This window comes from Giraffa tippelskirchi, chromosome 5 (genome assembly GCF_054371585.1).
Source record: "Giraffa tippelskirchi isolate mGirTip1 chromosome 5, T2T-mGirTip1v1.2.pri, whole genome shotgun sequence".
NCBI classification, from domain to species: domain Eukaryota; kingdom Metazoa; phylum Chordata; class Mammalia; order Artiodactyla; family Giraffidae; genus Giraffa; species Giraffa tippelskirchi.
The window spans coordinates 50,495,080-50,521,080 of record NC_137279.1 but is presented as its reverse complement, the minus strand read 5'-3'; the positions used below and the strand labels follow the sequence as shown (position 1 = coordinate 50,521,080).

General features: G+C 38.0%; 1 protein-coding gene across 1 annotated transcript in view; it reads left to right on the top strand.

The window, feature by feature from the left end:
• Positions 1-26,001, top strand: part of DNAH14 (dynein axonemal heavy chain 14) — a 377,211-nt gene that overhangs the window by 209,221 nt on the left and 141,989 nt on the right. The window contains exons 40-44 of the mRNA XM_081491559.1: positions 1,069-1,277; positions 2,560-2,812; positions 7,501-7,582; positions 12,556-12,785; positions 16,856-16,972. Coding sequence (XP_081347685.1) covers positions 1,069-1,277; positions 2,560-2,812; positions 7,501-7,582; positions 12,556-12,785; positions 16,856-16,972 — 891 coding nt within the window. The remainder of the gene's footprint in view (positions 1-1,068; positions 1,278-2,559; positions 2,813-7,500; positions 7,583-12,555; positions 12,786-16,855; positions 16,973-26,001) is intronic.

Below are 26,001 nucleotides of genomic sequence, written 5' to 3'. Positions count from 1 at the left end.
CACGAGAACCAAGTAGATACTAAAGGTAGGAATAAATATTGGGTTAGAAGTAGCAGTGGCAACCTACCACAGTATTTTCAGACAATCTAAATATTCCCAGGCCAAATCATACAACCCAAGCATATTCATCTAAAATGAATTGTATACCCATTATCTGCCAGTTTGCTATGTGCCAGGGGGACAGAGAGTATATATGAAAAGATCCCTGCTCCAAAAGAGCCAAGAGTCTACTGCAGAAGCCCCAGTCATGGCTTTCTAATCCATGTTGAACATCATATCAACATATCCACCAGTAGTATATTTATGTTCCTGACTTTGAAAGAGATTTCTGCTATTGTTTCTACATTTTTAGTATTCCTGAGTTTTGTGTATCAGTTTTGGTATTCAATGTGGGAGAGTACAATGATTGAGCATAATATTTCTTTCACTGGGTTTTGAGACATTCCCCAAGGCAGTTATTTCAGCCCAAGACAGGCTGTCTGGATCCCAGCTCTACTCTCCGGTTCTTCTGGGATGCTTTTGTATTTCAGGTGTTTAACTATTTTTTTAATGTCTATAGTGATCCATGTATCCTGACCAATAGATTTTCTAATATTGTGGAGCAATGTGCTGGGTGTAGAGTGTGCAAAGTGAAAAAAATGAGTTCCCTAAGTGAAATACTCTTAACATCTGTCTACTTGATTCTTTCTTCAAAGGGCACCCTATTTCCCTTTATTTCCCAGAGGCAGCATATCCAAAAAACATTCCTGGGTTGAAAGGGGAAACAAACCATATTGTTGTGGAAAAAATAGACTCATGGATCTTTCTCTAACTCAAATTTTAAGGGTTAATTATACAATTCAGCAAACTAAGAATACCAAAACAATGTTTATTGCTAAGTATGTGTTATGAATATTCATAATCAATATATATAAGAGACTCATTTAAGCACATTCATTCTAGGGTTTTCTAGGACATCATTTTTCATCTTAATTAGAAAGTACTTTCTAATTAAAAGAGAAAATTAGCAAGATTGTAAGAAGAGGAGAGTGAGGTTTTTCTCAACATTACAAATATTTTTCTTTCCAGACTTTGATTGGCAGTGGATTGTCTTAGATGGTCCAGTGGATGACTTCTGGGTAGAAAATCTAAATTCTATGCTAGATGACACTAGGACGTTGTGCTTAGCAAACAGCGAGAGAATAACTTTAACTAGTAAAATCAGAGTGATTTTTGAAGTGGACAGTCTAGCTCAAGCTAGTCCTGCTATTGTCAGCCGATGTGCAATGGTCTATATGGTAAGTTTCTAATACAAATTTCTTAACAAAGAAAATTTATTATTTAGTCATTATCTACAGCATTTTATGTTTATTTTGTTTCCTCTGTATTCAGCAGGGCTATCCTAGTAGTTACAAAATTTTATGACCCCTAAAGCCTCCTAACCCGGAAGTAAATACGAATGTTAATTACTACTATTACTAATATGCTTAGTCGGTCCACTCAGTTATTGGAATGTCACTATTTTCCACAACCGTGTGTAAGTAGTGCTTTCAATAGGTTAAGTTACTTGATAGGAATTATTTTTCCAATCGAGGAACGTTTGCCCTGAAGGCTTTTCATGCCCACTCCATGACTCTTGCATGCATTCTCAGTCGCTTCAGTCATGTCCTACTCTGTGCGACCCTATGGACTGTATAGCCAGCCCATCGCGCTCCTCTATCCATGGGATTCTCCAGGCAAGAATACTGGAGTGGTTGCCACGCCCTCCTCCAGGAGATTTTCTCGGCCCAGGGATTGAACCCGAGTCTCCTGCAGCTCCTGTGTTGACAAGCGGTTTCTTTACCCACTGAGCCACTTGGGAAGCCCCTCCATGACTCTTAGGACTTAAGAAATGCATTACCAATGCAGTGGTAAGGAATAGAAGATACAGCAAAGAATGAATGTTCCCTACACATGAAATTAATTGTTAGCCATGATTAGCCCTATGTTCTAATCTCCTTAGCTCAGTGTAACCACTAAACTAGACTGCTGATTTTCTGGATAAGCAGTTCCTCTTACCACATGTGCATAGCCTCAACACAGCTCCCTACACATAATCCTCTAGTTGCTTGTTGTTGTGTAGGATTGTGGTTAAAATCAGGAAGAATAATTCTTTAAGGTGTTTTTGATCACTTGCCCTTTAATGAGAAGGCAATGGCACCCCACTCCAGTACTCTTGCCTGGGAAACCCCATGGACGGAGGAGCCTGGTGGGCTGCAGCCCATGGGGTCGTGAAGAGTTGGACACAACTGGGCGACTTCACTTTCACTTTTCACTTTCATGCACTGGAGGAGGAAATGGCAACTCACTCCAGTATTCTTGCCTGGAGAATCCCAGGGACAGAGGAGCCTGGTGGGCTGCCGTCTATGGAGTCGCACAGAGTCGGACACGACTGATGTGACTTAGCAGCAGCACCCTTTAATGAATGCTGATTCTAAATCATTATTTGGCAGGGACAGTAGTGAAACAAAGAGATGGTAAGAAAGTAGGTGGACACTAATTTTATTTATTTACATTAAATTACCCTGTGCTTTCTATTAGAATCCTGTTGATCTGGGATGGGAGCCTTATGTTAAGTCATGGCTTCTGAAAAATTCTAAAATTATGAATAAATCAGAAGTGGATTGTCTTGAATTCATGATTAAAAATAGTGTCACAGATGGACTACAGTTTATAAAGAAACATCAGAAATTTCAGCCATTTCCTGTACAAGACATAACAATTGTTACAACTCTCTGCAGAATTCTTGATGCATTCTTTGAATTCATGAGTAAAACTGGAATCTTTGAACTACGTGAGTTTTTGCCCCTAAGTCATATCAGTGATATTATATCTTAGTCAATGTCAGTTATTTATCACCTTCTATTCAATTATAAAAGAAAGAAAGGAAAGCCAGAAGTTTTCAGTCCATTTGAACCAAGAGCAGACTTGCACATGGAACAAATTAAAAATCATTTATAAAATTTACCGATAAAATTTATCAGTAAATTGATATCATCTATAAGTGCTGAATGGTAACAAGAAAAATTAGAGTAAGGAATCCTTGTAGGTCTCTATTAGGGCATAATAGTTTTTATTATGTTTTAAAGTGTCTCAGAGATAAAAATAGTGGGGAAAAAACTGGTCCAAAATCCTAGGTGTAAGGTATAATCATACAAAAACATATACATGGAAAGTAGTAGAATATATGTAAGAAGAAATCAAAAAGTTCAGAAAACTGTATAGCATTATGGCTAAAGGCATGGTCTCTGGAGTCAGATGCCTACATTCAAACACTGGTTCTATATGGTTCCTGTGAAAGTCACTCAGTCATGTCCGACTCTTTGCAACCCCATGGACTATATAGTCCATGGAATTTTCCAGGCCAGAATACTGGAGTGGGTAGCCTTTTCCTTCTTCTGGGGATTTTCCCAACCCAGGGATTGAACCCAGGTCTCCCACGTTGCAGGCAGATTCTTTACCAGCTGAGCCACCAGGAAAGCCATATTTGGTTCCTGAGGAGATGGCAAATTAGCACAAAACCCCAACCCAGTTAGGACCCATTGAATTAAAGAAATTGTAAGAAATCCTTGGGGTGACAAGATGGCTAAGGCTACTGTGAGGGAAAACAAAAACCCTGAACAGAAGAGAACTGAATACTACCATGAGTGGGAGACAAAGTGGAGAAGAATATTTAGGTTTTCTCTTTCCCCTTCTCCTCATGGTTCTAAATGGACTATTGTTCTTCCCTTTGCCAGTTAGCAAACCACAGCATAACTAGAAGCAGTAGGCAAAGGAGCAGAGATGATTCTCAGGGTTTTTAAGATGGTTAGTAAAATATAGTATCTCTAGGAGCAAAATATATGGGCAACGAACTAGGTCCATTAGCTTGAGTTATAAGAAGTCAAGGATGAATGACCAGAAGGCTGAGGGTAGCTGCCTCAGTAAAAAGTCATGATCCCTTGCTCATTTCCAAGCCTGACATGGCTTTCAGGCACAGAACTCACTGAATAGAGGAAGCTGGGACCCTCTGCACAATCATGGAAAGTAGTTACAAAATAGTTACTACTACTAAGTCGCTTCAGTTGTGTCTGACTCTTCGCGACCCCATGGACTGCAGCCTACCAGGCTCCTCCATCCGTGGGATTGTCCAGGCAAGAGTACTGGAATGGGGTGCCATTGCCTTCTCCGCAACCATTTTCTTGAGTAACTTAGACTAGGGAGAAAGGAAAAAAACATTTTTGGAGTTGGCCAAAAAGTTTGTTTGGTTTTTTCTGCACTTAATTATCTTTTAACTTAATTAAAAAATTTTTTTTTGTTAGATTGTACTGTGACAGCTGTCATAAGAGCGTGCATTTTTAAAAGACTTATCAAAATTAGTGAATTTTTGTGTAGCCATTTAATACTCTGGTTTCTCTTCAGATCATATAAATCTTCAAGCCTTTTGGTGTGTGTAACCATTTTAATATTGAAGATGGAAGAAAAAAGAAACATTTTTGGCACATTTGTTGTTGTTCAGTCACTCAGTCATGTCTGACTCTTTGCGACCTCGTGTACTATAGCATGCCAGGCTTCCCTGTCATTTAGTATCTCCTGGAGTTTGCTCAAATTCATGTCCATTGAGTCAGTGAGGTCATCCAACCATCTATCCTTTGTCACCCGTTCTCCTTCTGCCCTCAATCTTTCCTAGCATGAGGGTCTTTTCCATGAGTCTGCTCTTCACATCAGGTGGCCCAAGTATTGGAACTTCATCATCAGCATCAGCCTTCCAGTGAATATTCAGGGTTGATTTCCTTTAGGATTAATTGGTTTAACCTCCTTGCTGTCCAAGGGATTCTCAAGAGTCCTCACAGTTCAAAAGCATCAATTCTTTGGCTCCCAGCCTTCTTTGTGGTCCAACTTGCACATCTGTACATGACTACTGGAAAAACCATAGCTCTGACTATACAGGTGTTTGTCAGCAGAGTGATGTCTCTGCTTTTTAATACCCTGTCTAGGTTTGTCATAGCTTTTCTTCCAAGGAGCAAGCATCTTTTAATTTCATGGCTGCAGTCACCATCCACAGTGATTTTGAAGCGCAGGATAATAAAATCTGTCACTATTTCCACTTTTTCCCCTTCTATTTGCCTTGAAATGATGAGATCGGATGCCATGATTTTAGTTTTTTGAATGTTGAGTTTTAAGCCAACTTTTTCACTCTCCTCTTTCACCTTCATCAATAGGCTTTTTAGTTCCTCTTCACTTTCTGCCATTAGGGTTGTGTCACCTGCGTATCTGAGATTGGTATTTCTCCTGGCAGTCTTGATTTTAGCTTGAGATTCATCCAGCCCAGCATTGCTCATGATGTACTCTGCATATAAGTTAAATAAGCAGGGTGACAATATAAGCCTTGTCATCCTCCTTTCTGAATTTTTAACTAGTCCATTGTTCCATGTCTGGTTCTAACTGTTGCTTCTTGAGCTGCATACAGGTTTCTCAGGAGACAAGTAAGGTGGTTTGATACTCCCATCTCTTTAAGAATTTTCCACATGGGCTCAAAATCCATGAGTTATATCTCCCAGACTAGGAATATTCCCACAATTCCACACTGCTCCCCCCTCTTCTCACCTCACCAACCCCTCATCAGTCTGTACTGTTTTAAACAGTAATTTTTCAAATGTGAGTGTAGAGTCTTCCACAGTCTGATAAAAACAATATAACTTTTAGCCTTTGCAGTGACACATTTCCCTTTAGATTTCTTCCTATGGAGAAGGTTCCACGTGTCTTATCTCGCTGGTTATGAAGTAGGCAAGGATCCCATCTTATACTTGCGAGTCTTGACAGTATGCTGCTGCTGCTGCTAAGTCGCTTCAGTCATGTCCGACTCTGTGTGACTCCATAGATGGCAGCCCACCAGGCTCCGCCATCCCTGGGATTCTCCAGGCAAGAATATTGGAGTGGGTTGCCATTTCCTTCTCCAGTGCATGAATGGGAAAAGTGAAAATGAAGTCGCTCAGTCATGTCCGACTCTTAGCGACCCCATGGACTGGAGCCTGCCAGGCTCCTCTGTCCATGGGATTTTCTAGGCAAGAGTACTGGAGTGGGCTTGACAGTATAGACACAGAGAATTGACAGTTCATACGCAATGATGGATTACCTCTTGTCTTAGTGAGACAAGCAGTATCTGGTCTGCAACAACCCCATGCATCTGGGATTAAACTGGATGCTTGCTAGTCCTTTGAAGAAAGTGTCCCCAGAACACGTGTGAGTGATACTCACAGAAGGCACTCACGAGCACCATTCACCTGTTTCTTACAGTGGATATAACTCAGGAACAGCCAAGTGGGAGAAGAGTGCAAAGCACAGGGGGAGAGAGTGGGAAGCTTCCATCTCTCTCTGAGAGCATCACTCTCCCAGCATCTTCCTGTGTTCATTCTCCCAGAAGTTCCCTATGTTATTTTAATATAAAGAAGACAAATATTATAAAAGAAAAAAAGCTTAAAGGAATAATGAATAATCATTCACTCTTTGTTTTCCTCTGTGAAATGGATGACTTGAGAAAAAAATGAATGATGGAGAGTAGAAAAGAAACAACTAAAAACTGTACCTGTGTGATGTTTACTTTGATATAGTTCCCATGAACGGAGGAGCCTGGTAGGCTGTAGTCCATGGGGTCGCGAAGAGTCGGACACGACTGAGCGGCTTCACTTTCACTTTTCACTTTCATGCATTGGAGAAGGAAATGGCAACCCACTCCAGTGTTCTTGCCTGGAGAATCCCAGGGACAGGGGAGCCTGGTGGACTGCCATCTAGTGGGTCGCACAGAGTCAGGCGCGACTGAAGCGACTTAGCAGCAGTTTTCTTTGAAAGCATACAGCTTTCTTTTTTAATGCTTCATGTGTTAGAACTCATTTATTATTTACTTTGTAATGCACACCTTATTTGATGGTGGTGACCTGAATATTTTAAAGTTTTCGTTTTGGAATAATCAAACTTACAAAAAGTTGCTAGAATAGAATGAAGAACATATGTATACAGATTTGTTCTTCAAATGAATAGTAATCAATTCAACAATTGCAGGTACATTCTCTGCTCCGCTCTTCTTAGAAAAAGTAACATACTTTTGATGGGATAAGATAGCTAGTTGGTCTGATAAGTCTGATGTGTAATATGGATGTTCTATGACAGTTCACAAAGTATACAGTGGTCAAGGTTGCATGAGTGTGTTCTAAGTCACTTCAGTCATGTTTGACTCTTCGCCACCCTGTGGACTGTAGCCCACCAGGCTCCTCTGTCCATGGGAGTCTCCAGGCAAGAATACTGGAGTGGGTTGTCCTGCCCTCCTCCAGGGGATCTTCCTGACCCAAGGATCAAACTTGTATCTCCTGCAGCTCCTGCATTGCAGGTGGAGTCTTTATGCCTGAGCCCCCGGGGAAGCCCATGTTAAAGGTAACACCTCTTTAATTAATCAGCTAAGTTTTAGGTCTGTTGTTAATTGTGGGAAAATTCTCTTTCTTTTCTAAGATGAAGATTTGAAGGACATTTCATCTGAGGAGATAATTCCACATTCAAAAGCTTCTGCCAAATTCAAAGATGTGGAAAACAGGTCAGCTACATTCATTCAAAGATATGTTTTATTAACTACCAAGTGCCAAACACTCTAATAGAAACAGAATTATCTGTCAATAATCCAATAATCTGTGACTTCCTAATATCAAAATTCAATTAAATTTATTTTATTCCAGTTTAGAGTCTCTGTATATCTAATACAAGATCACCAGATTTTGGAAAGTTATCTAAATAATGTGAATACATTTGTCCAGACACTACATATTTGAGAGTGGAATAAAATTGATGTGAATTTATTTTATGAATCTGTCCTTTATGAGCTGAGAAATGTTGAACAAGTTACTAAATATTTTAGATCTTTGATTTTTTTAATACTGTGATGTGCCAGATATCTAGAGTAGTAGCTCGTGTAGAGTAAATACTCAATAATTATAGTTATAGAAACTATAGCAATATAGTTGTGCTCACCCCACAATTCTTCCATTTTGTAGGACAGGGTTTCACTATTGAGGCTTTCCTATATCTCATTATGAGATCCTGAGACATTTATGCCACATTTGCTTTTAAATGATAGGACATTGTAAATATGGTTTTTACCTGTCAATTCTCATTTTGTATGAGTTGGGCAAAGACTAACAGTTTTGTCAAGAGAACACTTTATTATTTCTTCCTATACTGTTGCTGTAGCCTACTAAATCTTTCCAGTTTTCTAGTCCATATCTAACATGACAACCATATATTATTTTTAATTTTTATTAAATAGCAAGTAGCCATTAAAGGATATTTATAAAGTATGTGCAAGATATAACTAATAATACACAAACATTCATATATACACCACTCAGTTGTTAAAAAAAACTACTAGTTTATCTTTGAAGTTCCTAGTGTACCTATATAAACCTTATGCCATCCCATCATCTGAGATAAATATTATACTGAATTTTGTGTTTATTAACATATTCCTAAGCAGTGTATTTTTCAACTTTGCATGTTTTAACTTTAGTGAAATCACTATGTTCTTCTGTGACTTGCATATTTGTTCAATGTTATGTCCCTCTGATTAATCCATTGTACATGTAGGGGGTCTTCATTCATTTTCACTACATATTCTTTGTGAAAATATGTCACAATTTGTCCATTCATAGCATAGGTTTTGACTATTTGGTGACATCCGTGTGTAGTTGTCTCTTGTGTTGTAGGAAAAGGGTGTTGCTATGATCAGTGTGTTCTCTTGACAAAACTGTTAGTCTTTGCCCAACTCATTTTGTACTCAAAGCCAAACTTGCCTGTTACTCCAGGTATCTCTTGACTTCCTACTTTTGCATTCCTATCCTCTGTGATGAAAGGGATATCTTTTTTTGCTGTTAGTTCTAGAAGGTCTTGTAGGACTTCATAGAACCATTCAACTTAAGCTTTGGCATTAGTGGTTGGGCCATAGACTTGGATTACTGTAATGTTGAATGGTTTATACAACATTTTAAAGACATTATAGACAATTATTAAAGACAATGGTCTATACAGTCAGCAAGACCTGGAGCCAACTGTGGCTCAAATCATCAGCTCCTTATTGCAAAATTCAGGCTTAAACTGAAGAAAGTAGGGAAGACCATTGGGCCATTCATTATGACCTCAATCAAATCCCTTATGATTACACAGTGGAGGTGATGAGTAGATTCAAGGGATAAGATCTGGTAGACAGAGTGCCTGAAGAACTACAGATAGAGGTTCATAACATTGTACAGGATGCAGTGACTAAAATCATCCAACGAAGAAGAAATGCAAGAAGACAAAGTGGTTGTCTACGGAGGCTTACAAATAGCTGAGAAAGCAAAAGGCAAGAGAAGAAAAGGCAAAGGGGAGAGGGAAAGATATACTCAACTAAATGCAGAATTTTAGAGAACAGCAAGGAGAGGTCAGAAGGCTTTCTTAAAAGAACAGTACAAAGAAATAGAGGAAGACAATAGGATGGGAAAAACTGGAGATCTCTTCAAGAAAATTGGAGGTTATCAAAGGAACATTTCATGGAAGAATGGGCACAATACAGGACAGAAATGGTAAGGGCCTCACAAAAGCAGAAGAGATTAAGAAGAGGTGGCAAGAATATACAGAATTACACACAAAAAAGATCTTAATGACCTGGATAACCATGATGGTGTGGTCACTCACCTAGAGCCAGATATCCTGGAGTGTGAAGTCAAGTGGGCCTTAGAAAGCACTACTCTGAACAAATCTAGCTGAGGTGATGGAATTCCAGCTGAGCTATTTAAAATCCTGAAAGATGATGATGTTAAAGTGTTGCATTCAATGTGTCAGCAAATTTGGAAAACTAAGCAATGGCCACAGGACTGGAAAAGGTCAGTTTTCATTCCAATCCCAAAGACAATGCTGAAGAATGTTCAAACTACTGAATAATTGCAGTCATTTCACATGCTAGTAAGATTATGCTCAAAATGCTTCAAGCTAGGCCTCAGCAGTACATGAACTGAGAACTTCCAGATGGACAAGGTAGATTTAGAAAAGGCAGAGGAACCAGGGATCAAATTGTCAACATTCATTGGATCATAGAGAAAACAAGGTAGTTCCAGAAAAACATCTACTTCTGCTTCATTGACTATGCTAAACCCTTTGATTGTGTGGATCACAACAAATTGTGGAAAATTCTTCAAGAGATGGAAATAACAGACCACCTTACCTGTCTCCTGAAAAACCTGTATGCAGGTCAAGAAGCAACAGTTAGAACGTTACATGGCACAACTGACTGGTTCTATATTAGGAAAGGAGTATGTCAAGGCTGTATATTTTTACCCTACTTGTTTAACTTCTATGCAGAGTACATTATGAGAAATGCCAGGCTGGAATAACCACAGCTGGAATCAAGATTGCTGTGAGAAATATGAACCACCTCAGATATGCAGATGATACCACTCTAATGGTAGAAAGTGAAGAGGAACTAAAGAGTCTCTTGATGAGGCTGAAAGAAGATGGTGAAAAAGCCGGCTTAAAACTCAACGTTAAAAAAACTGAAGTCACAGCATCTGCTCCCATCACTTCATGGCAAAGAGAAGGGTAAGAAGTGGAAGAGGTGATAGATTTTCTTTTCTTGGGCTCCAAAATTACTGAGGTCAGTGACTGCAGTCATGAAATTAAAAGATGTTTGCTCTTTGGAAGGAAAACTATGACAAACCTAGACAGCATATTGAAAAGCAGAGACTTCACTTTGCTGGGAAAGATTCATATAATCAAATCTATGATTTTTCCAGTAGCCATGTATGGATGTTAGAATTGTACCATAAAGAAGGCTGAGTGCTAAAGAATTGATGCTTTTCAATAGTGGTGCTGGAAAAGACTCTTGAGAATCCCTTGATCTGCAAGGAGACCAAACCAGTCAATATTGAAGGAAATCAACCCCGAGAATATTCATTGAAATGACTGATGATGAAGCTGAAGCTCCAATACTTTGGCCATCTATTGTGAAGAGCCTATTCATTGGAAAAGACCCTAATGATGGGAAAGATTGAAGGCAAAAAGAGAAGGGGGCAGCAGAAGATGACATGGTTAGATGGCATCACCAACCCAATGGGCATGAATCTGAGCAAACTCTGGTAGTGGAGGACAGGGGAGCCTCGTGTGCTGCAGTCCCTGGGGTCACAAAGAGTCAGACACGATTTAGCATCTGAACAGCAACAACAACAACAAAGCGTAGGTTTTTTCAATTTTTTGGTTTTTACAAATATTATTGTGATTATTATTCTTGTGTGTATCTCCTGGTATTTATATGCAAGAGTCTGATTTTTTTAAAAAAGCATAAATTAGAATGTTCCTTTGTTTTATAGCCATTTAATGACTTTGCATTACATTTAGAGTGGAAGGAGAAAACTTCTGGCACAGCTTAAAATCCCCTGCCTATATCTCCAGACTTATCTCCTAAACTTTTCAACTAATTAGGTATGCTTCAAAGACACTGGATTTTTTTTCAGTTCTTCAAACTTGTCGTAGCCATTTCACCTCATGGTCTTCGCACATGTATGTCTTCTTCTCAAAATGTTCTTCCTCTTACATTTTTCAAAATTGCACTCATTCTTCAGGTCTCAATTTAATTGTTATTTCTTCAAAGAAGTCTTCCCTGACTCCCAAAATCTAAATTAGTTATCTCTACTAATTTTCTTCACGGTATGCTTGACTCTTCATTCTTTACACATATCATGGTTTGGTATTCATTTTTTTGTCTCCAAAATAAGTGATCATATTTGTTTTGTTCACAGTAACTGAGATATAGTAGGAATTCAAAAAAATATTTGCTGAACAAACTCTTATATGTGAGGAGAATTGTCAAATAGGATTATATACATGCATTATATATTAATAATTGCCAATAAAGTTCAGTGATACATTTTTAGGATTTTCATAATTTAGAAGTAATTTTATGAAAACTATATCTTGAACCGTTCAAAATATCCTGAAATCAGGCCCAAATCTTTTGGTTAGCCCCATCATCATCAGTGCTATCACTATATTATTTGAGAGTCCCACAGCCCAAGATAACCTGGGTTGACCCAGACTGGAGAAGTCTCTCCCCAGATTCACACTGCCTGGTTTTAGCCAATTTGATTTCAGTCAACCTATAGGACTTGTTTGAGAAGAGTACAGAGTGGATGACTATTCACTTATGTCTTTCTACATTAAATTGAGACTTATCAGATTTTCTCCCAAAAGACAGATGAACTCTTAAGTAACGAATTGACCTAAAATAAACGTGAATGTCATTTATTACCTGAAATAAAGTTTGACTACAAATCTTTTACACATATGGTACTTTAAAAATAAAAATAGTATCAGTGTATAATTTACATGACTTATCAAAGGTAAATTATACATTAACTCTAAAACTGCCATGTTAATACTTAACTGTAAAAAATTTTAGTAACAAAATTTTGATGTGATACTGCAATAAATTGCTGAACTGCTTTCTAAAAATTTTAATCTTCACCTTTCCACATCTACCTACCACAGGGATGAAAATGCATGGTACATGGAGAAAAATCCTATTAAATTAAAAAAAACAATTCAAAAGCTTTTTGTGTTTGCATTTACTTGGGCATTTGGAGGAACTTTACAACGTGAAGATGAACACGAAGATGATATAATATTTTATCCAAGTTCTGAACCTGATTCACCTGCAAGAGTAACCTATGATTTTGACATCCTTGTTCGTGAATTATTTGAAGGCAATGCACAAATAGGTAAGTTGTAAGGGAAAAGTCATAATTATGCATACTTCAAAATGTTAATTTGAAACTCATCATTGGACTTATATTTATGTAGCTCATCTATTTAAATGTGAAGATTAGTGGTAAAAGATGGTTAAATAAGTACACTCTAACATCCCTAATAGGACTGTGACAACTGCACAACAAGGAGGAGGCCCAGCTCAACATCCAATGTAGGCTCTGGCCATCCCATCACAATCACAACCTCTATCAAGGGGATACTGGTCAGTGTACACCGAAGAAAGAAAAAGCAGACATTCATACTAAAAACAGCCTCTAACAAAAATTACTGGACTCATGGAGTCTACCTGGGAACACTCTCACATTAAAAACAGCCCTTTAAGACCACAGTACATAACTATTTCTCCTAAACTCATAGAGTCAGAGAAATATGAGTAGAATGAAGAAGCAGAGGAACCACTCCTAATTAAAAGATCAAGATAATTTCTCTGAAAGAACAAACAATGAAACAGGTATTTCCAGTCTACCAAATTACAAGTTCAAAAAGGAGTTAATGAAGAAGTTAAGAAAGGTTATTAGTAGAACAGATTACTGTAGAAAGAACTAAAACTACAAACAGAAGCCAATTTAAATTAGGAAACTCATTTTCTAAAGAAAAGCTGAGCTAAAGGCAATGATGGCAAACTATAAAGCAGAAGAATGAAAAAGTGACCTGGGAGATAGAATAATGGAAATCACTCAGTCAGAATAGCAAAGGGAAGACAAATTAAAAAGAAATTAAAGCAATATATGAGGCCTGTTGAATAATATAATGCATTCCAATCTATACATAGAAAGAATACCAGAAGGAGGAAAAAGAGAAAAGGGAATAAAAAATGTATTTGAAGAAATTATGGCTGACAGAAGGTGGGAGGAAGATTCAAGAGGGAGGGGATGTATGTATACCTGTGGTTAATTCATGTTGATGTATGGCAGAAATCAAACCAATATTGTAAACCAATCACAAATCACTTAAAAATAAATATTTTTTTAAGTATAAAATAACTTTAAAAAAGAAATTATGGCTGAAAACTTTCCAAATCTGAAGGAAACAGATATCCAGATATGAGAAACCCACACTAGGGCAAAGAACACACATAGATTGAAAATGATGGGATGGAAAAGTATATTTCATGCCAACTGAAATGTCAAGCAGGGATAGCAATATTCATATAAGACAAAATAAACTTTTTAAAAAAGGCCATAAAGATAAAGAAGGACATTATATAATGATAAAACGATCAATACAAGAAGAGAATATTGCAGTCATTAACATATGCACCCCAAATAGAAGCACCCACAGAAATCAAACAAGCATTAGCAGAAATAAAGGGAGAAACTGACAGAAATACAATAATAGTATGAGACATTAATATCCCGTCATGTCAGTGGACAGAGATCTTCCAGACAGAAAATAAATAAAGCAATGGAGATAATAAATGATAAAACAGTTAAACTTAATTGATATTCTCAGGACATTACATGCAGAAAAACCAAAATACATATTCTTTTCAAGTACGATGGAACATTCTCTAGGATTGACCATATACTCGGACACAAAACAAGCCTCAGCAAATTTTAGAGGATAAAAATTATTTCAAGCATATTTTCTGACTACATATCATGAAAATATTAGAAATTAATCACACAAGGAAAAATGAGCAAAAGAATGACTACATTGAGGCAAAACAAATGCTACTACAAAGCCAATGGATCTATGAGGAAATCAAAGAGGAAATTAAAAAATACCTTGAGGCAAATGGTAATGAAAACACTGCTATAAAAAACCTATTGGGTTTAGCAAAAGCAATTTATAGAGGAAGATGCATAGTGATATAGGTCTTCCTCAAAAAAACAAGAAAAATCTCAAACAAACTAACCTATCATCTAAAATAATTAGAAAAAAACAAACAAAATCTAACATCAGCAGAAAGAAGGAAATAAAAATCAGACAGTAAATGAATAAAATGGAGATTAGGAAAACAATAATAAAACATCACCAAAACCAAGAGCTTGTTCTTTGAAAGAGTAAACAAAAATCAGTAAACCTCTGGCCAATCTCACCAAGAAGAAAAGAGATAGGGCCCAAATAAACAGAATAAGAAATTAGAGGAAAAATAACAACTGAAAACAACAACAAAAAAAGCCATAAGGGAATATATGAACAACTATTTGCCAACAATGACCCAGATAACCACAATGGTGTGATCACTCACCTAGAGCCAGACATCCTGGAATGTGAAGTCAAGTGGGCCTTAGAAAGCATCACTACGAACAAAGCTAGTGGAGGTGATGGAATTCCAGTTGAGCTATTTCAAATCCTGAAAGATGATGCTGTGAAAGTGCTGCACTCAATATGTCAGCAAATTTGGAAAACTCAGCAGTGGCCACAGGACTGGAAAAGGTCAGTTTTCATCCCAATCCCAAAGAAAGGCAATGCCAAAGAATGTTCTAACTACCACACTGTTGCACTCATCTCACACACTAGCAAAGTAATGCTCAAAATTCTCCAAGCCAGGCTTCAAAAATACATGAACTGTGAAATTTCAGGTGTTCAAGCTGGATTTAGAAAAGGCAGAGGAACCAGAGATCAAATTGCCAACATCCAATGGATCATCAAAAACACAAGAGTTCCTGAAAAACATCTATTTCTGCTTTATTGACTATGCCAGAGCCTTTGACTGTGTGGATCACAACAAACTGTGGAAAATTCTGAAAGAGATGGAAATACTAGACTACCTGACCTGCCTCTTGAGAAATCTGTATGCAAGTCAAGAAGCAACAGTTAGAACTGGACGTGAAACAACTGACTGGTTCCAAATTGGGAAAGGAGTACGTCAAGGCTGTATATTGTGATCCTGCTTGTTTAACTTATATGCAGAGTACATCATGAGAAATGCTGGACTGGATGAAGCACAAGCTGGAATCAAGACTGCCAGGAAATATATGAACAATCTCAGATATGCAGATGATACCATTCTAATGGCAGAAAGTGAAGAAGAACTAAAGAGCCTCATGATGAAAGTGAAAGAGGAGAGTGAAAAAGTTGGCTTAAAACTCAACATTCAGAAAACGAAGATCATGGCATCTGATCTCATCACTTCATGGCAAATAGATGGGGAAACAATGAAAACAGTGAGAGACTTTATTTTGGAGGTCTCCAAAATCACTGCAGATGGTGACTTCAGCCATGAAATTAAAAGACACTTGCTCCTTGGAAGAAAAGTTATGAGCAACCTAGATAGCATATTAAAAAGCACAGACATTACTTTGCCAACAAAGGCCTGTCTAGTCAAAGCTATGGTTTCTCCAGTAGTCATGTATGGGTGTGAGAGTTGGACTATAAAGAAAACTGAGCACCGAAGAATTGATCCTTTCAAATTGTGGTGCTGGAGAAGACTCTTGAGAGTCCCTTGGACAGCAAGGATATCCAACCAGTCCATCCTAAAGGAAATCAGTCCTAAACATTCATTGGAAGGAGTGATGCTGAAGCTGAAACTCCAAAACTTTGGCCACCTGATATGAAGAACTGACTCATTTGAAAAGACCCTGATGCTGGGAATGATTGAAGACAGGAGGAGAAGAGGATGACAGAGGATGAGATTGTTGGATGGCATCACCCACTCAATGGACATGTGTTTGAGTAAACTCCGGGGGTTCATGATGGACAGGGAGGCCTGGCATGCTACAATCCATGGAGTCGCAAAGAGTCGGTAACAACTGAGTGGCTGAACTGAACTGAACTGAATAATATACAGTACATGATAATAATCATAACTGGGTAAGATTTCAAACAGTATCAGATAATGAATAATTCATCTTAATTTCTGGACCCAAAATAAGTCAGAGATAATAAAGCTTTGCTTTTATACAATTAAAGATTAGAAGGAAAAATGGTAGGCCTGTTTTATGTATTTGGTTATACCTTTAATGAAGAATTATTATTTCTGGTCAAACAATCACATCTTTCAGATAGAGATCATATTCTTAGTTAAACGTTCCATGAATGAGACTCTTTATCTATTTATCATTTTCAAATGTAGGTATCAACCTTCCAAATAGTGAACATTCCATCTTTGGGTATTTTGTGGATATACAGCAATGTGAATTTATTCCATGGTCAGAATTACTTCCTAGTATTCAGACACTAATACAAAGAGGTAAGAATTATTTTAAGAGCTATGCTCTAATTTCTCTCAAGTATTGATACAATTTTATATATAAAAGTGGTTATATCAGCAACTTTAAGGACTGATATATTCCAAGTCTGTGCAGGAACTCATTTGGATCTGTTTACAAAATAATCTTTAAAAAAATAACCTTTGACTATTGCTTTCTGAGCAAGTTTAAATGTATTAGTATTTGATTGAGACTGTTGTACATTTTTAAATTGTAGTTAACTAAAAATCTTGCTAGTGGAAGTGCTCAATATTTTAATTAACATGATTATTGAAAGGGAAAAAGGGAAAGGACCTCTTCTAAAACAAGTAAAACATATATGTAGCAACTCTATTGTAAAGCAACTTGCTAATTACAAATGAATAATCATAGTTGGACAAATATGCATGTGTGCTAAGTCATTTTTATTCTCAATCTTCTTCTATGTATAGAAGAAAAGGATAACAAAAAATTGTTGTACTTTGAGAGTTTAGTTGAAATTCAGGCAGAAGCTTAATATGAACTAATATTTTTCATGTAGATTTCTTGCAAATATAAAAAATTCAATCAATGCAAATTGAATTTAATTACTTTGAGATGAGGTTTCTCTCATAAAGAGTTTCAAAATTTAATTATAAGAGTTTTTGACAGAAAACAACCAGAAATCTCAGAAAATTCTAAATATAAATTAATTTAATTGGAAATACCAAGCTTCTAGTGTACAATATTTACCACAGTATTAGTTATTTGAAACCCCAAATTGTGTATCATGTGGTAATGCTAATATTGGTCATTTATATCCTTAGTTTTCAGCATGAAAAAAAACTGAACTATCAATGCACATAACTCAGTGTCTTAGTGTACCATTCCACCCTTATGGGAAACTATAGAGGTGTTTTCTCCAAATCTAAGACATTGCTTCCTCTTGTTGCTTCCCCAACTTATGCTAATTGTAGGCAAGGGTTTAGGAGAAACTCAAACTCTCCAAGCTTTCAAACCCAAACTCATAACAGTAATCTTAGTATCACAGTATCATCTTTGATTCACCACTATATAATGCAATTGTGCGGTAGTTTGAGCATTCTTTGGCATTGCCTTTCTTTGGGATTGGAACGAAGACTGACCTTTTCCAGTCCTGTGGCCACTGCTGAGTTTTCCAAATTTGCTGGCATATCGAGTGCAGCACTTTCACAGCATCACCTTTGAGGATTTGAAATAGCTCAACTGGAATTCCATCACCTCCACTAGCTTTGTTCGTAGTGATGCAGATTTTAGTGGGCCATCCAAGGCCCACTTGACTTCACATTCCAGGATGCCTGGCTCTAGGTGAGTGATCACGCCATCGTGATTATCTGGGTCATGAAGATCTTTTTTGTACAGTTCTTCTGTGTATTCTTGCCATCTCTTCTTAATATCTTCTGCTTCTGTTAGGTCCATACCATTTCTGTCCTTTATTGAGCCTATCTTTGCATGAAATGTTCCTTTGGTATCTCTACCATTCTTGAATAGATCTCCAGTCTTTCCCAATCTGTTGTTTTCCTCTATTTCTTTGCACTGATCGCTGAGGAAGGCTTTCTTATCTCTCCTTGCTATTCTTTGGAACTCTGCATTGAGATGGGAATATCTTTCCTTTTCTCCTTTGCTTTTTGCTTCTCTTCTCTTCCCAGCTATCTGTAAGGCCTCCTCAGACAGCCATTTTGCTTTTTTGCATTTCTTTTCCATGGGGATTTTCTTGATCCCTGTCTCCTGTACAATGTCACGAACCTCTGTCCATAGTTCGTCAGGCACTCTGTCTATCAGGTCCAGTCCCTTAAATCTATTTGTCACTTCCACTGTATACTCATAAGGGATTTGATCTAGGTCATACCTGAATGGTCTAGTGGTTTTCCCTACTTTCTTCAATTTAAGTCTGAATTTGGCAAGAAGCAGTTCATGATCTGAGCCACAGTCTGCTCCTGGTCTTGTTTTTGCTGACTGTATAGAGCTTCTCCATCTTTGGCTGCAAAGAATATAATCAATCTGATTTTGGTGTTGACCATCTGGTGATGTCCACGTGTAGAGTCTTCTCTTGTGTTGTTGGAATAGGGTATTTGCTATGACCAGTGCGTTCTCGTGGCAAAACTCTATTAGCCTTTGCCCTGCTTCATTCTGTACTCCAAGGCCAAACTTGCCTGTTATGCCAGGTGTTTCTTGACTTCCTATTTTTGCATTCCAGTCCCCTATAATGAAAAGGACATCTTTTTTGGGTGTTAGTTCTAGGAGGTCTTGTAGGTCTTCATAGAACCGTTCAACTTCAGCTTCTTCAGCGTTACTGGTCGGGGCATAGACTTGGATTACCGTGATATTGAATGGTTTGCCTTGGAAACGAACAGAGATCATTCTGTCGTTTTTGAGATTGCATCCAAGTACTGCATTTCGGACTCTTTTGTTGACCATGATGGCTACTCCATTTCTTCTAAGGGATTCCTGCCCACAGTAGTAGATATAATGGTCATCTGAGTTAAATTCACCCATTCCAGTCCATCTTAGTTCGCTGATTCCTAGAATGTCGACGTTCACTCTTGCCATCTCCTGTTTGACCACTTCCAGTTTGCCTTGATTCATGGACCTAACATTCCAGGTTCCTATGCAATATTGCTCTTTACAGCATTGGACTCTGCGTCTATCACCAGTCACATCCACAGTTGGGTATCGTTTTTGCTTTGGCTCCATCCCATCATTCTTTCTGGAGTTATTTCTCCACTGATCTCCATTAGTATATTGGGCACCTACTGACCTGGGGAGTTCATCTTTCAGTGTCCTATCCTTTTGCCTTTTCGTACTGTTCATGGAGTTCTCAAGGCAAGAATACTGAAGTGGTTTGCCATGCCCTTCTCCAGTGGACCACTGCCAATATCCGCTGGATCATTGAAAAAGCAAGAGAGTTCCAGAAAAACATCTATTTCTGCTTTATTGACTATGCCAAAGCCTTTGACTGTGTGGATCACAATAAACTGTGGAAAATTCTGAAAGAGATAGGAATACCAGACCATCTGACCTGTCTCTTGAGAAACCTGTATGCAGGTCAGGAAGCAACAGTTAGAACTGGACATGGAACAACAGACTGGTTCCAAATAGGAAAAGGAGTACGTCAAGGCTATATATTGTCACCCTGCTTATTTAACTTATATGCAGAATACATCATGAGAAACGCTGGGCTGGAAGAAACACAAGCTGGAATCAAGATTGCCGGGAGAAATATCAATAACCTCAGATATGCGGATGACACCACCCTTATGGCAGAGAGTGAAGAAGAACTAAAGAGCCTCTTGATGAAGGTGAAGGAGGAGAGTGAAAAAGTTGGCTTAAAGCTCAACGTTCAGAAAACTAAGATCATGGCATCTAGTCCCATCACTCCATGGGAAATAGATGGGGAAACAGTGGAAACAGTGTCAGACTTTATTTTTTTGGGCTCCAGAATCACTGCTGATGGTGACTGCAGCCATGAAATTAAAAGACGCGTGTTCCTTGGAAGGAAGGTTATGGGCAACCTAGATAGCATATTTAAAACAGAGACATTACTTTGCCAACAAAAGTCCGTCTAGTCAAGGCTATGGTTTTTCCAGTGGTCATGTATGGATGTGAGAGTTGGACTATAAAGAAAGCTGACCACCAAAGAATTTATGCTTTTGAACTGTGGTGTTGGAGAAGACTCTTGAGAGTCCCTTGGACTGCAAGGAGATCCAACTAGTCCATCCTAAAGGAGACCAGTCCTGAAAGTTCATTGGAAGGACTGATGTTGAGGCTGAAACTCCAATACTTTGGCCACCTGATGCGAAGAGCTGACTGATTTAAAAAGACCCTGATGCTGGGAAAAATTGAAGGTGGGAGGAGAAGGGGACAACAGAGGATGAGATGGTTGGATGGCATCACCGACTCGATGAACATGGGTTTGGGTAGACTCCGGGAGTTGGTGATGGACAGGGAGGCCTGGCGTGCTGCAGTTCATGGGGTCGCAAAGAGTCGAACACGACTGAGTGACTGAACTGAACTGAATATAATGCAAATCAAAAGTCCTGGTGTCAGACCAGGCTACTGTGGTCTGTGGGAAGATAGCAAGTTCCAGGGTCAGGAGCACTGTAAACCCATACTCAATTAGATCCAATGTGTTGAATGAAGAGCAGCTTGATTTGGTTCTTACAGAGAGGTCACTGCAGATCTTGGTGGCAAGGAGTGCACTCCAAGTATATGAAGACAATGGACAGAAGTTCCAAGACTTCTCTCTTCAGAGAAGCTCTGCACCTCCCTTTTTAAACTGCTAATTTTGCTCTGGAAGGACCGATGCTGAAGCTGAAGCTCCAATACTTGGCCACCTAATGCAAAGAGCCGACTCATTGGAAAAGACCTTGATGCTGGGAAAGATTGAAGGCAAAAGGAGAAGGGGGCAGCAGAGGATGAGATTATTACGATAGCATCACCAACTCAATGGACATGAATCTGAGCAAATTCTGGGAGATAGTGAAGAAAAAGGAAGCCTGGCATGCTCCAGTCCATAGGGTTGCAAAGACTTGGACATGACTTAGCACCTGAACAACAACAACAACAAATATATACACATGAAAGTATAGGTACAACCATGTATTAAAATATAATATAGGATCAGTTTATTATATATAGATTAAATCATATCATGCATCAATTTTAATCTAAAATAAAAGACTAAATATTTAACATCATAAATTCATAACATTTAAGGATATCAAAATCATTTTTCCCATGGTAACCCATAGTATAAAAGATTGTTTGAGCATCACACTTCAAAAATTACCTTTTATGATTAAAGTTTTTTTCCCGAAAGCATTTTTTGTTTAAAAAGAGTACCCCTGATCTATAGTCTTTTCATACTGATTATGATGTTCTCGAGGCAAGAATGCTGGAGTGGTTTACCATTCCTTCAAGACCTTCTAGAACTAACACCAAGAATAGATGTCCTTTTTATCATAGGGAATTGGAATGCAAAAATAGGAAGTCAAGAGATACCTGGAGTAAGAGGCAAGTTTGGCCTTGGAGTTCAAAATGAAGCAGAGCAAAGGCTAACAAGAGGTTTGTGAAGGGAACACACTGGTCATAGCAAACACCTTCTTTCAAAAATGCGAGAGACGACAATAATCATACTGATTATATTCTTTGCAGCTGAAGACAGAGAAGCTCTATACGGTCAGCAAAAATAAGACCTAGAGCTGACTGTGGCTCAGATTATGAACTCCTCATTTCATATTCAGCCTTAAATTGAAGAAAGTAGGGGAAACCACTAGGTCATTCAGATATGACCTTAATCAAATCCCTTATGTTTATACAGTGGAGGAGATGAATAGATTCAAGGGATTAGATCAGGTAGACAGAGTGCCTGAAGAACTATGAACAGAGGTTCATAACATTGCACAAGAGGTGGTGACCTAAGCCATCCTAAAGAAAAAGAAATTCAAGAAGGCAAAGTGTTTGCCTGAGGAGGCCTTACAATAGCAGAGGAAAGAAGAGAAGCAAAAAACAAGGGAGAAAGGGAAAAGTATACCTAGCTGAATGCAGAGTTCCAGAGAATAGCAAGGAGAGATAAGAAGGCCTTCTTATGTGAACAATGCAAAGAAATAAAGGAAAACAATAGAATGGGAATGATATAATGGGAAAGAATAGAGATCTCTTTAAGAAAGTTAGAGATACCAAGGGAACATTTCATGCAAGGATGGGCACAAGAAAGGACAGAAACATCAAGGACCTAACAGAAGCAGAAGAGATTATGAAGAAGTGGCAAGAATATACAGAAAAACTATACAAAAAAAGGTGTTAATGATCCAGATAACAGCGATGGTGTGGTCAGTCACCTAGAGCCAAACATCCTGGAGTATGAAGTCAAGTGGGCCTTAGGAAGCATTACTACAAACAAAGCTAGTGGAGGTAATGCAATTCCAGTCAAGCTATTTAAAATCCTAAAAGATGATGCTGTTAAAGGCCTGCACTCAATATGTCAGCAAATTTGGAAAATTCAGCAATGGCCGCAAGACTGGAAAAGGTCAGTTTTCATTCCAATCCCAAAGAAAGGCAATGCCAAAGAATGTTCAAACTCATACAACTGCACTAATTTCACATGCTAGCAAGGTAATTCTCAAGTACTTCAATCCAGGCCTCAGTAGTGCATGAACTGAGAACTTTCAGATGTACAAGCTGGATTTTAAAAAGGCAGAGGAACCAGAGATCAAATTGCCAACATTTGTGGGATCACAGCGAAAGCAAACGAATTCCAGAAAAACATGTGCTTCTGCTTCATTGACTATGCTAAAGCCTTTGACTGTGTGGATCACAACAAACTGTGGAAAATTCTGAAAGAGATGGGAATACCAGACCACCTTACCTGCCTCCTGAGAAATCTGTATTCAGATCAAAAAGCAACAGTTAGAACTGGACGTGGAACAACCGACTGGTTCCAAACTGGGAAAGGAGTACATCAAGGCTGTATATTGTCACCCTGCTTATTTAACTTATATGCAGAGTACATCATGCAAAATGCCAGGCTTGATGAATCACAAGTAAGTATCAACATTGCCAGGAGAAATATGAACAATCTCAGATATGCAGATGATGCCATTCTAATGGCAGAAAGTGAAGAGGAACTAAAGAGTCTCTTGATGAGCGTGAAAGAGGAGAGTGAAAAAGCTGGCTTAAAACTCAACATTCAAAAAACTAAGACCATGGCTTCCAGTCTCACCACTTCATGGTAAATGAAAGGGGAAAAAGTGGAAACAATGACAGATTTTATTTTCTTGGGTTCCCAAATCACTGCAGATGGTGATTGCAGCCATGAAATTAAAACTTGCTTACTCCTTGGAAGGAAAGCTATGACAAACCGACAGAGCATATTAAAAAGCAGAGACATCACTTTACCAACAAACGTCCATATAGTCAAAGCTATGGTTTTTCCAGTAGTCATGTATGGATGTGAGAGTTAGACCATAAAGAAGGTTGGAGCAAGATTGATGCTTTGAACTGTGGTGCTGAAGAAGACTCTTGAGAGTCCCTTGCACAACAAGGAGATCAAACCAGTCAATGCTAAAGGAAATCAACCCTGAATATTCATTGGAAAGACTGTTGCTGAAGCTGAAGCTCCAATACTTTGGCCACCTGATGCAAAGAACCACCTCATTGGAAAAGACTCTGATGCTAGGAAAGATTGAAGGCAGAAGGAGAAGTGGACAACAGAGGATGAGATGGTTGGATGGCATCATTAACACAATGGACATGAGTTTGAGCAAACTCCAGGAGATAGTGAAGGACAGGAAAGCCTGGTGTGCTGCAGTCCATGGGGTTACAAATAGTCGGACATGACTTAGCAACTGCAACAACAAATCTGTGGTCACCAAGGATGTATTCTGAAGCTCAACATTCATTAATATTCAATAAATATTTATTCATTTTTATTAATAAAGCAATTTCCAATGAATCCTGAGTGGGGATATAGGAAAACATATTATGTGTCCTTCTTCAATAACAAGATAGAATAATAGGACTTTAATGGTGGTAAAGTTAATTAGTAATATTAGACAATTTGGGACTATTATGCTAAGTTGATCCTATTTTTCTTTCTATATTCCTCTTATGTTAATACCCTGTGTGGTGTAAACTGCTTCTTGTCAATCATCTCCATGCTTTCCTCTCTCTCTGTGAATAAAGTATTTATGTGGTCAATTGGTTTTCCAACTAAACCTTCCTTGTAGCTAAATGTGGCCATGTAACCCAGTTCTAGACAATGAAATGTGAACAGAAGTGAATAATGGCACAAGGAGAGGGTGGGATGAATTGAGAAAATAGCCTTGAAACATGTACATTATCATGGGTAAAAGAGATAGCTAGTGGAATGTTGCTATTTAATACAGGGAGCTAAGCCCAGTGCTCTGTGAAGACCTAGAAGGGTGAGATGGGGGGAGGTGGGAGGGAGGTTCAAGAGGGAGGGAACGTATATATATACTTATGGCTGATTTGTGTCATTGTACAGCAGAAACCAAGACAACATTGTAGAGCAATTATCCTCCAATTTAAAAAAGAAAAGAATGTATTAATATTAATGTTTTCTGAGTTGCAAATTCTGGCTTTTCAGTTGCAAATATGGTGGCAGGACCTAAAATAACCATCTGGGACCTAGATATAGAAAGTGCATGTTAACAGTGGCAGAAAAAAGATGAAAGAAGCCAAGTGTGTGTTCCTAATGCTGTAGTGCTTATGTATAAGCCCTGGACTGTTTTGTAAGAGAAGAATAAAATTCCACCTTTGAAACACCATTGTTATATTTGTATCCTTACTAGAGCAGACAGAACTTGTATCGTAATTAATACAGATTTTAGTATCTATAAATAAGGCAGTAACTTGAAAAAAAATAGTGATACCTGACACTAACTTAAAAATCAGATGTTGGCAGTAAAGACTCAGTGTAGAAGTCTTGCTTAAATGCTCATGACCCCTGTTATGCCGTGGCTAACCACTTGGCAAAACTGCTACCTGTTATATCTTGGAAGCAAATCACATGCTTACCAAACCTGTTGTTCAGTTATTAAGTCGTGTATTACAAAAGGCTAATTTTTTTAATATGTAAGTAGCTTCTACAGTTTAAAATAAAAGACCAGTTGCCCATTTTCTATGAAAAAAAAAATGGATAAAGAGTATAAATAAATAGTTCATAGAAAAACAAATGGCTCTGAGATATAAAGAGTTGACTCATAATAAGAGAAATGCAAAATAAACTAGAATTAGATACATTTTTTTCACCTATAATATTGATGAGGATCAAAAAGTTTGATACTTTTGGCAAAGGGGTAAAGCCTCAAAGACTTTCAAACATTAGAGGACAATTTTTCAATATCTATCAAAATTATAAATCATATGTAAGTTTATAGTGACCCAACAACTCTACTTATAAGAAATTATTTGACATATGTCCAAAAATGACATAAACTTAGCTTTATTTGTAATAGCAAAAGATTGGAAATGCCATAAATATCTATCACTG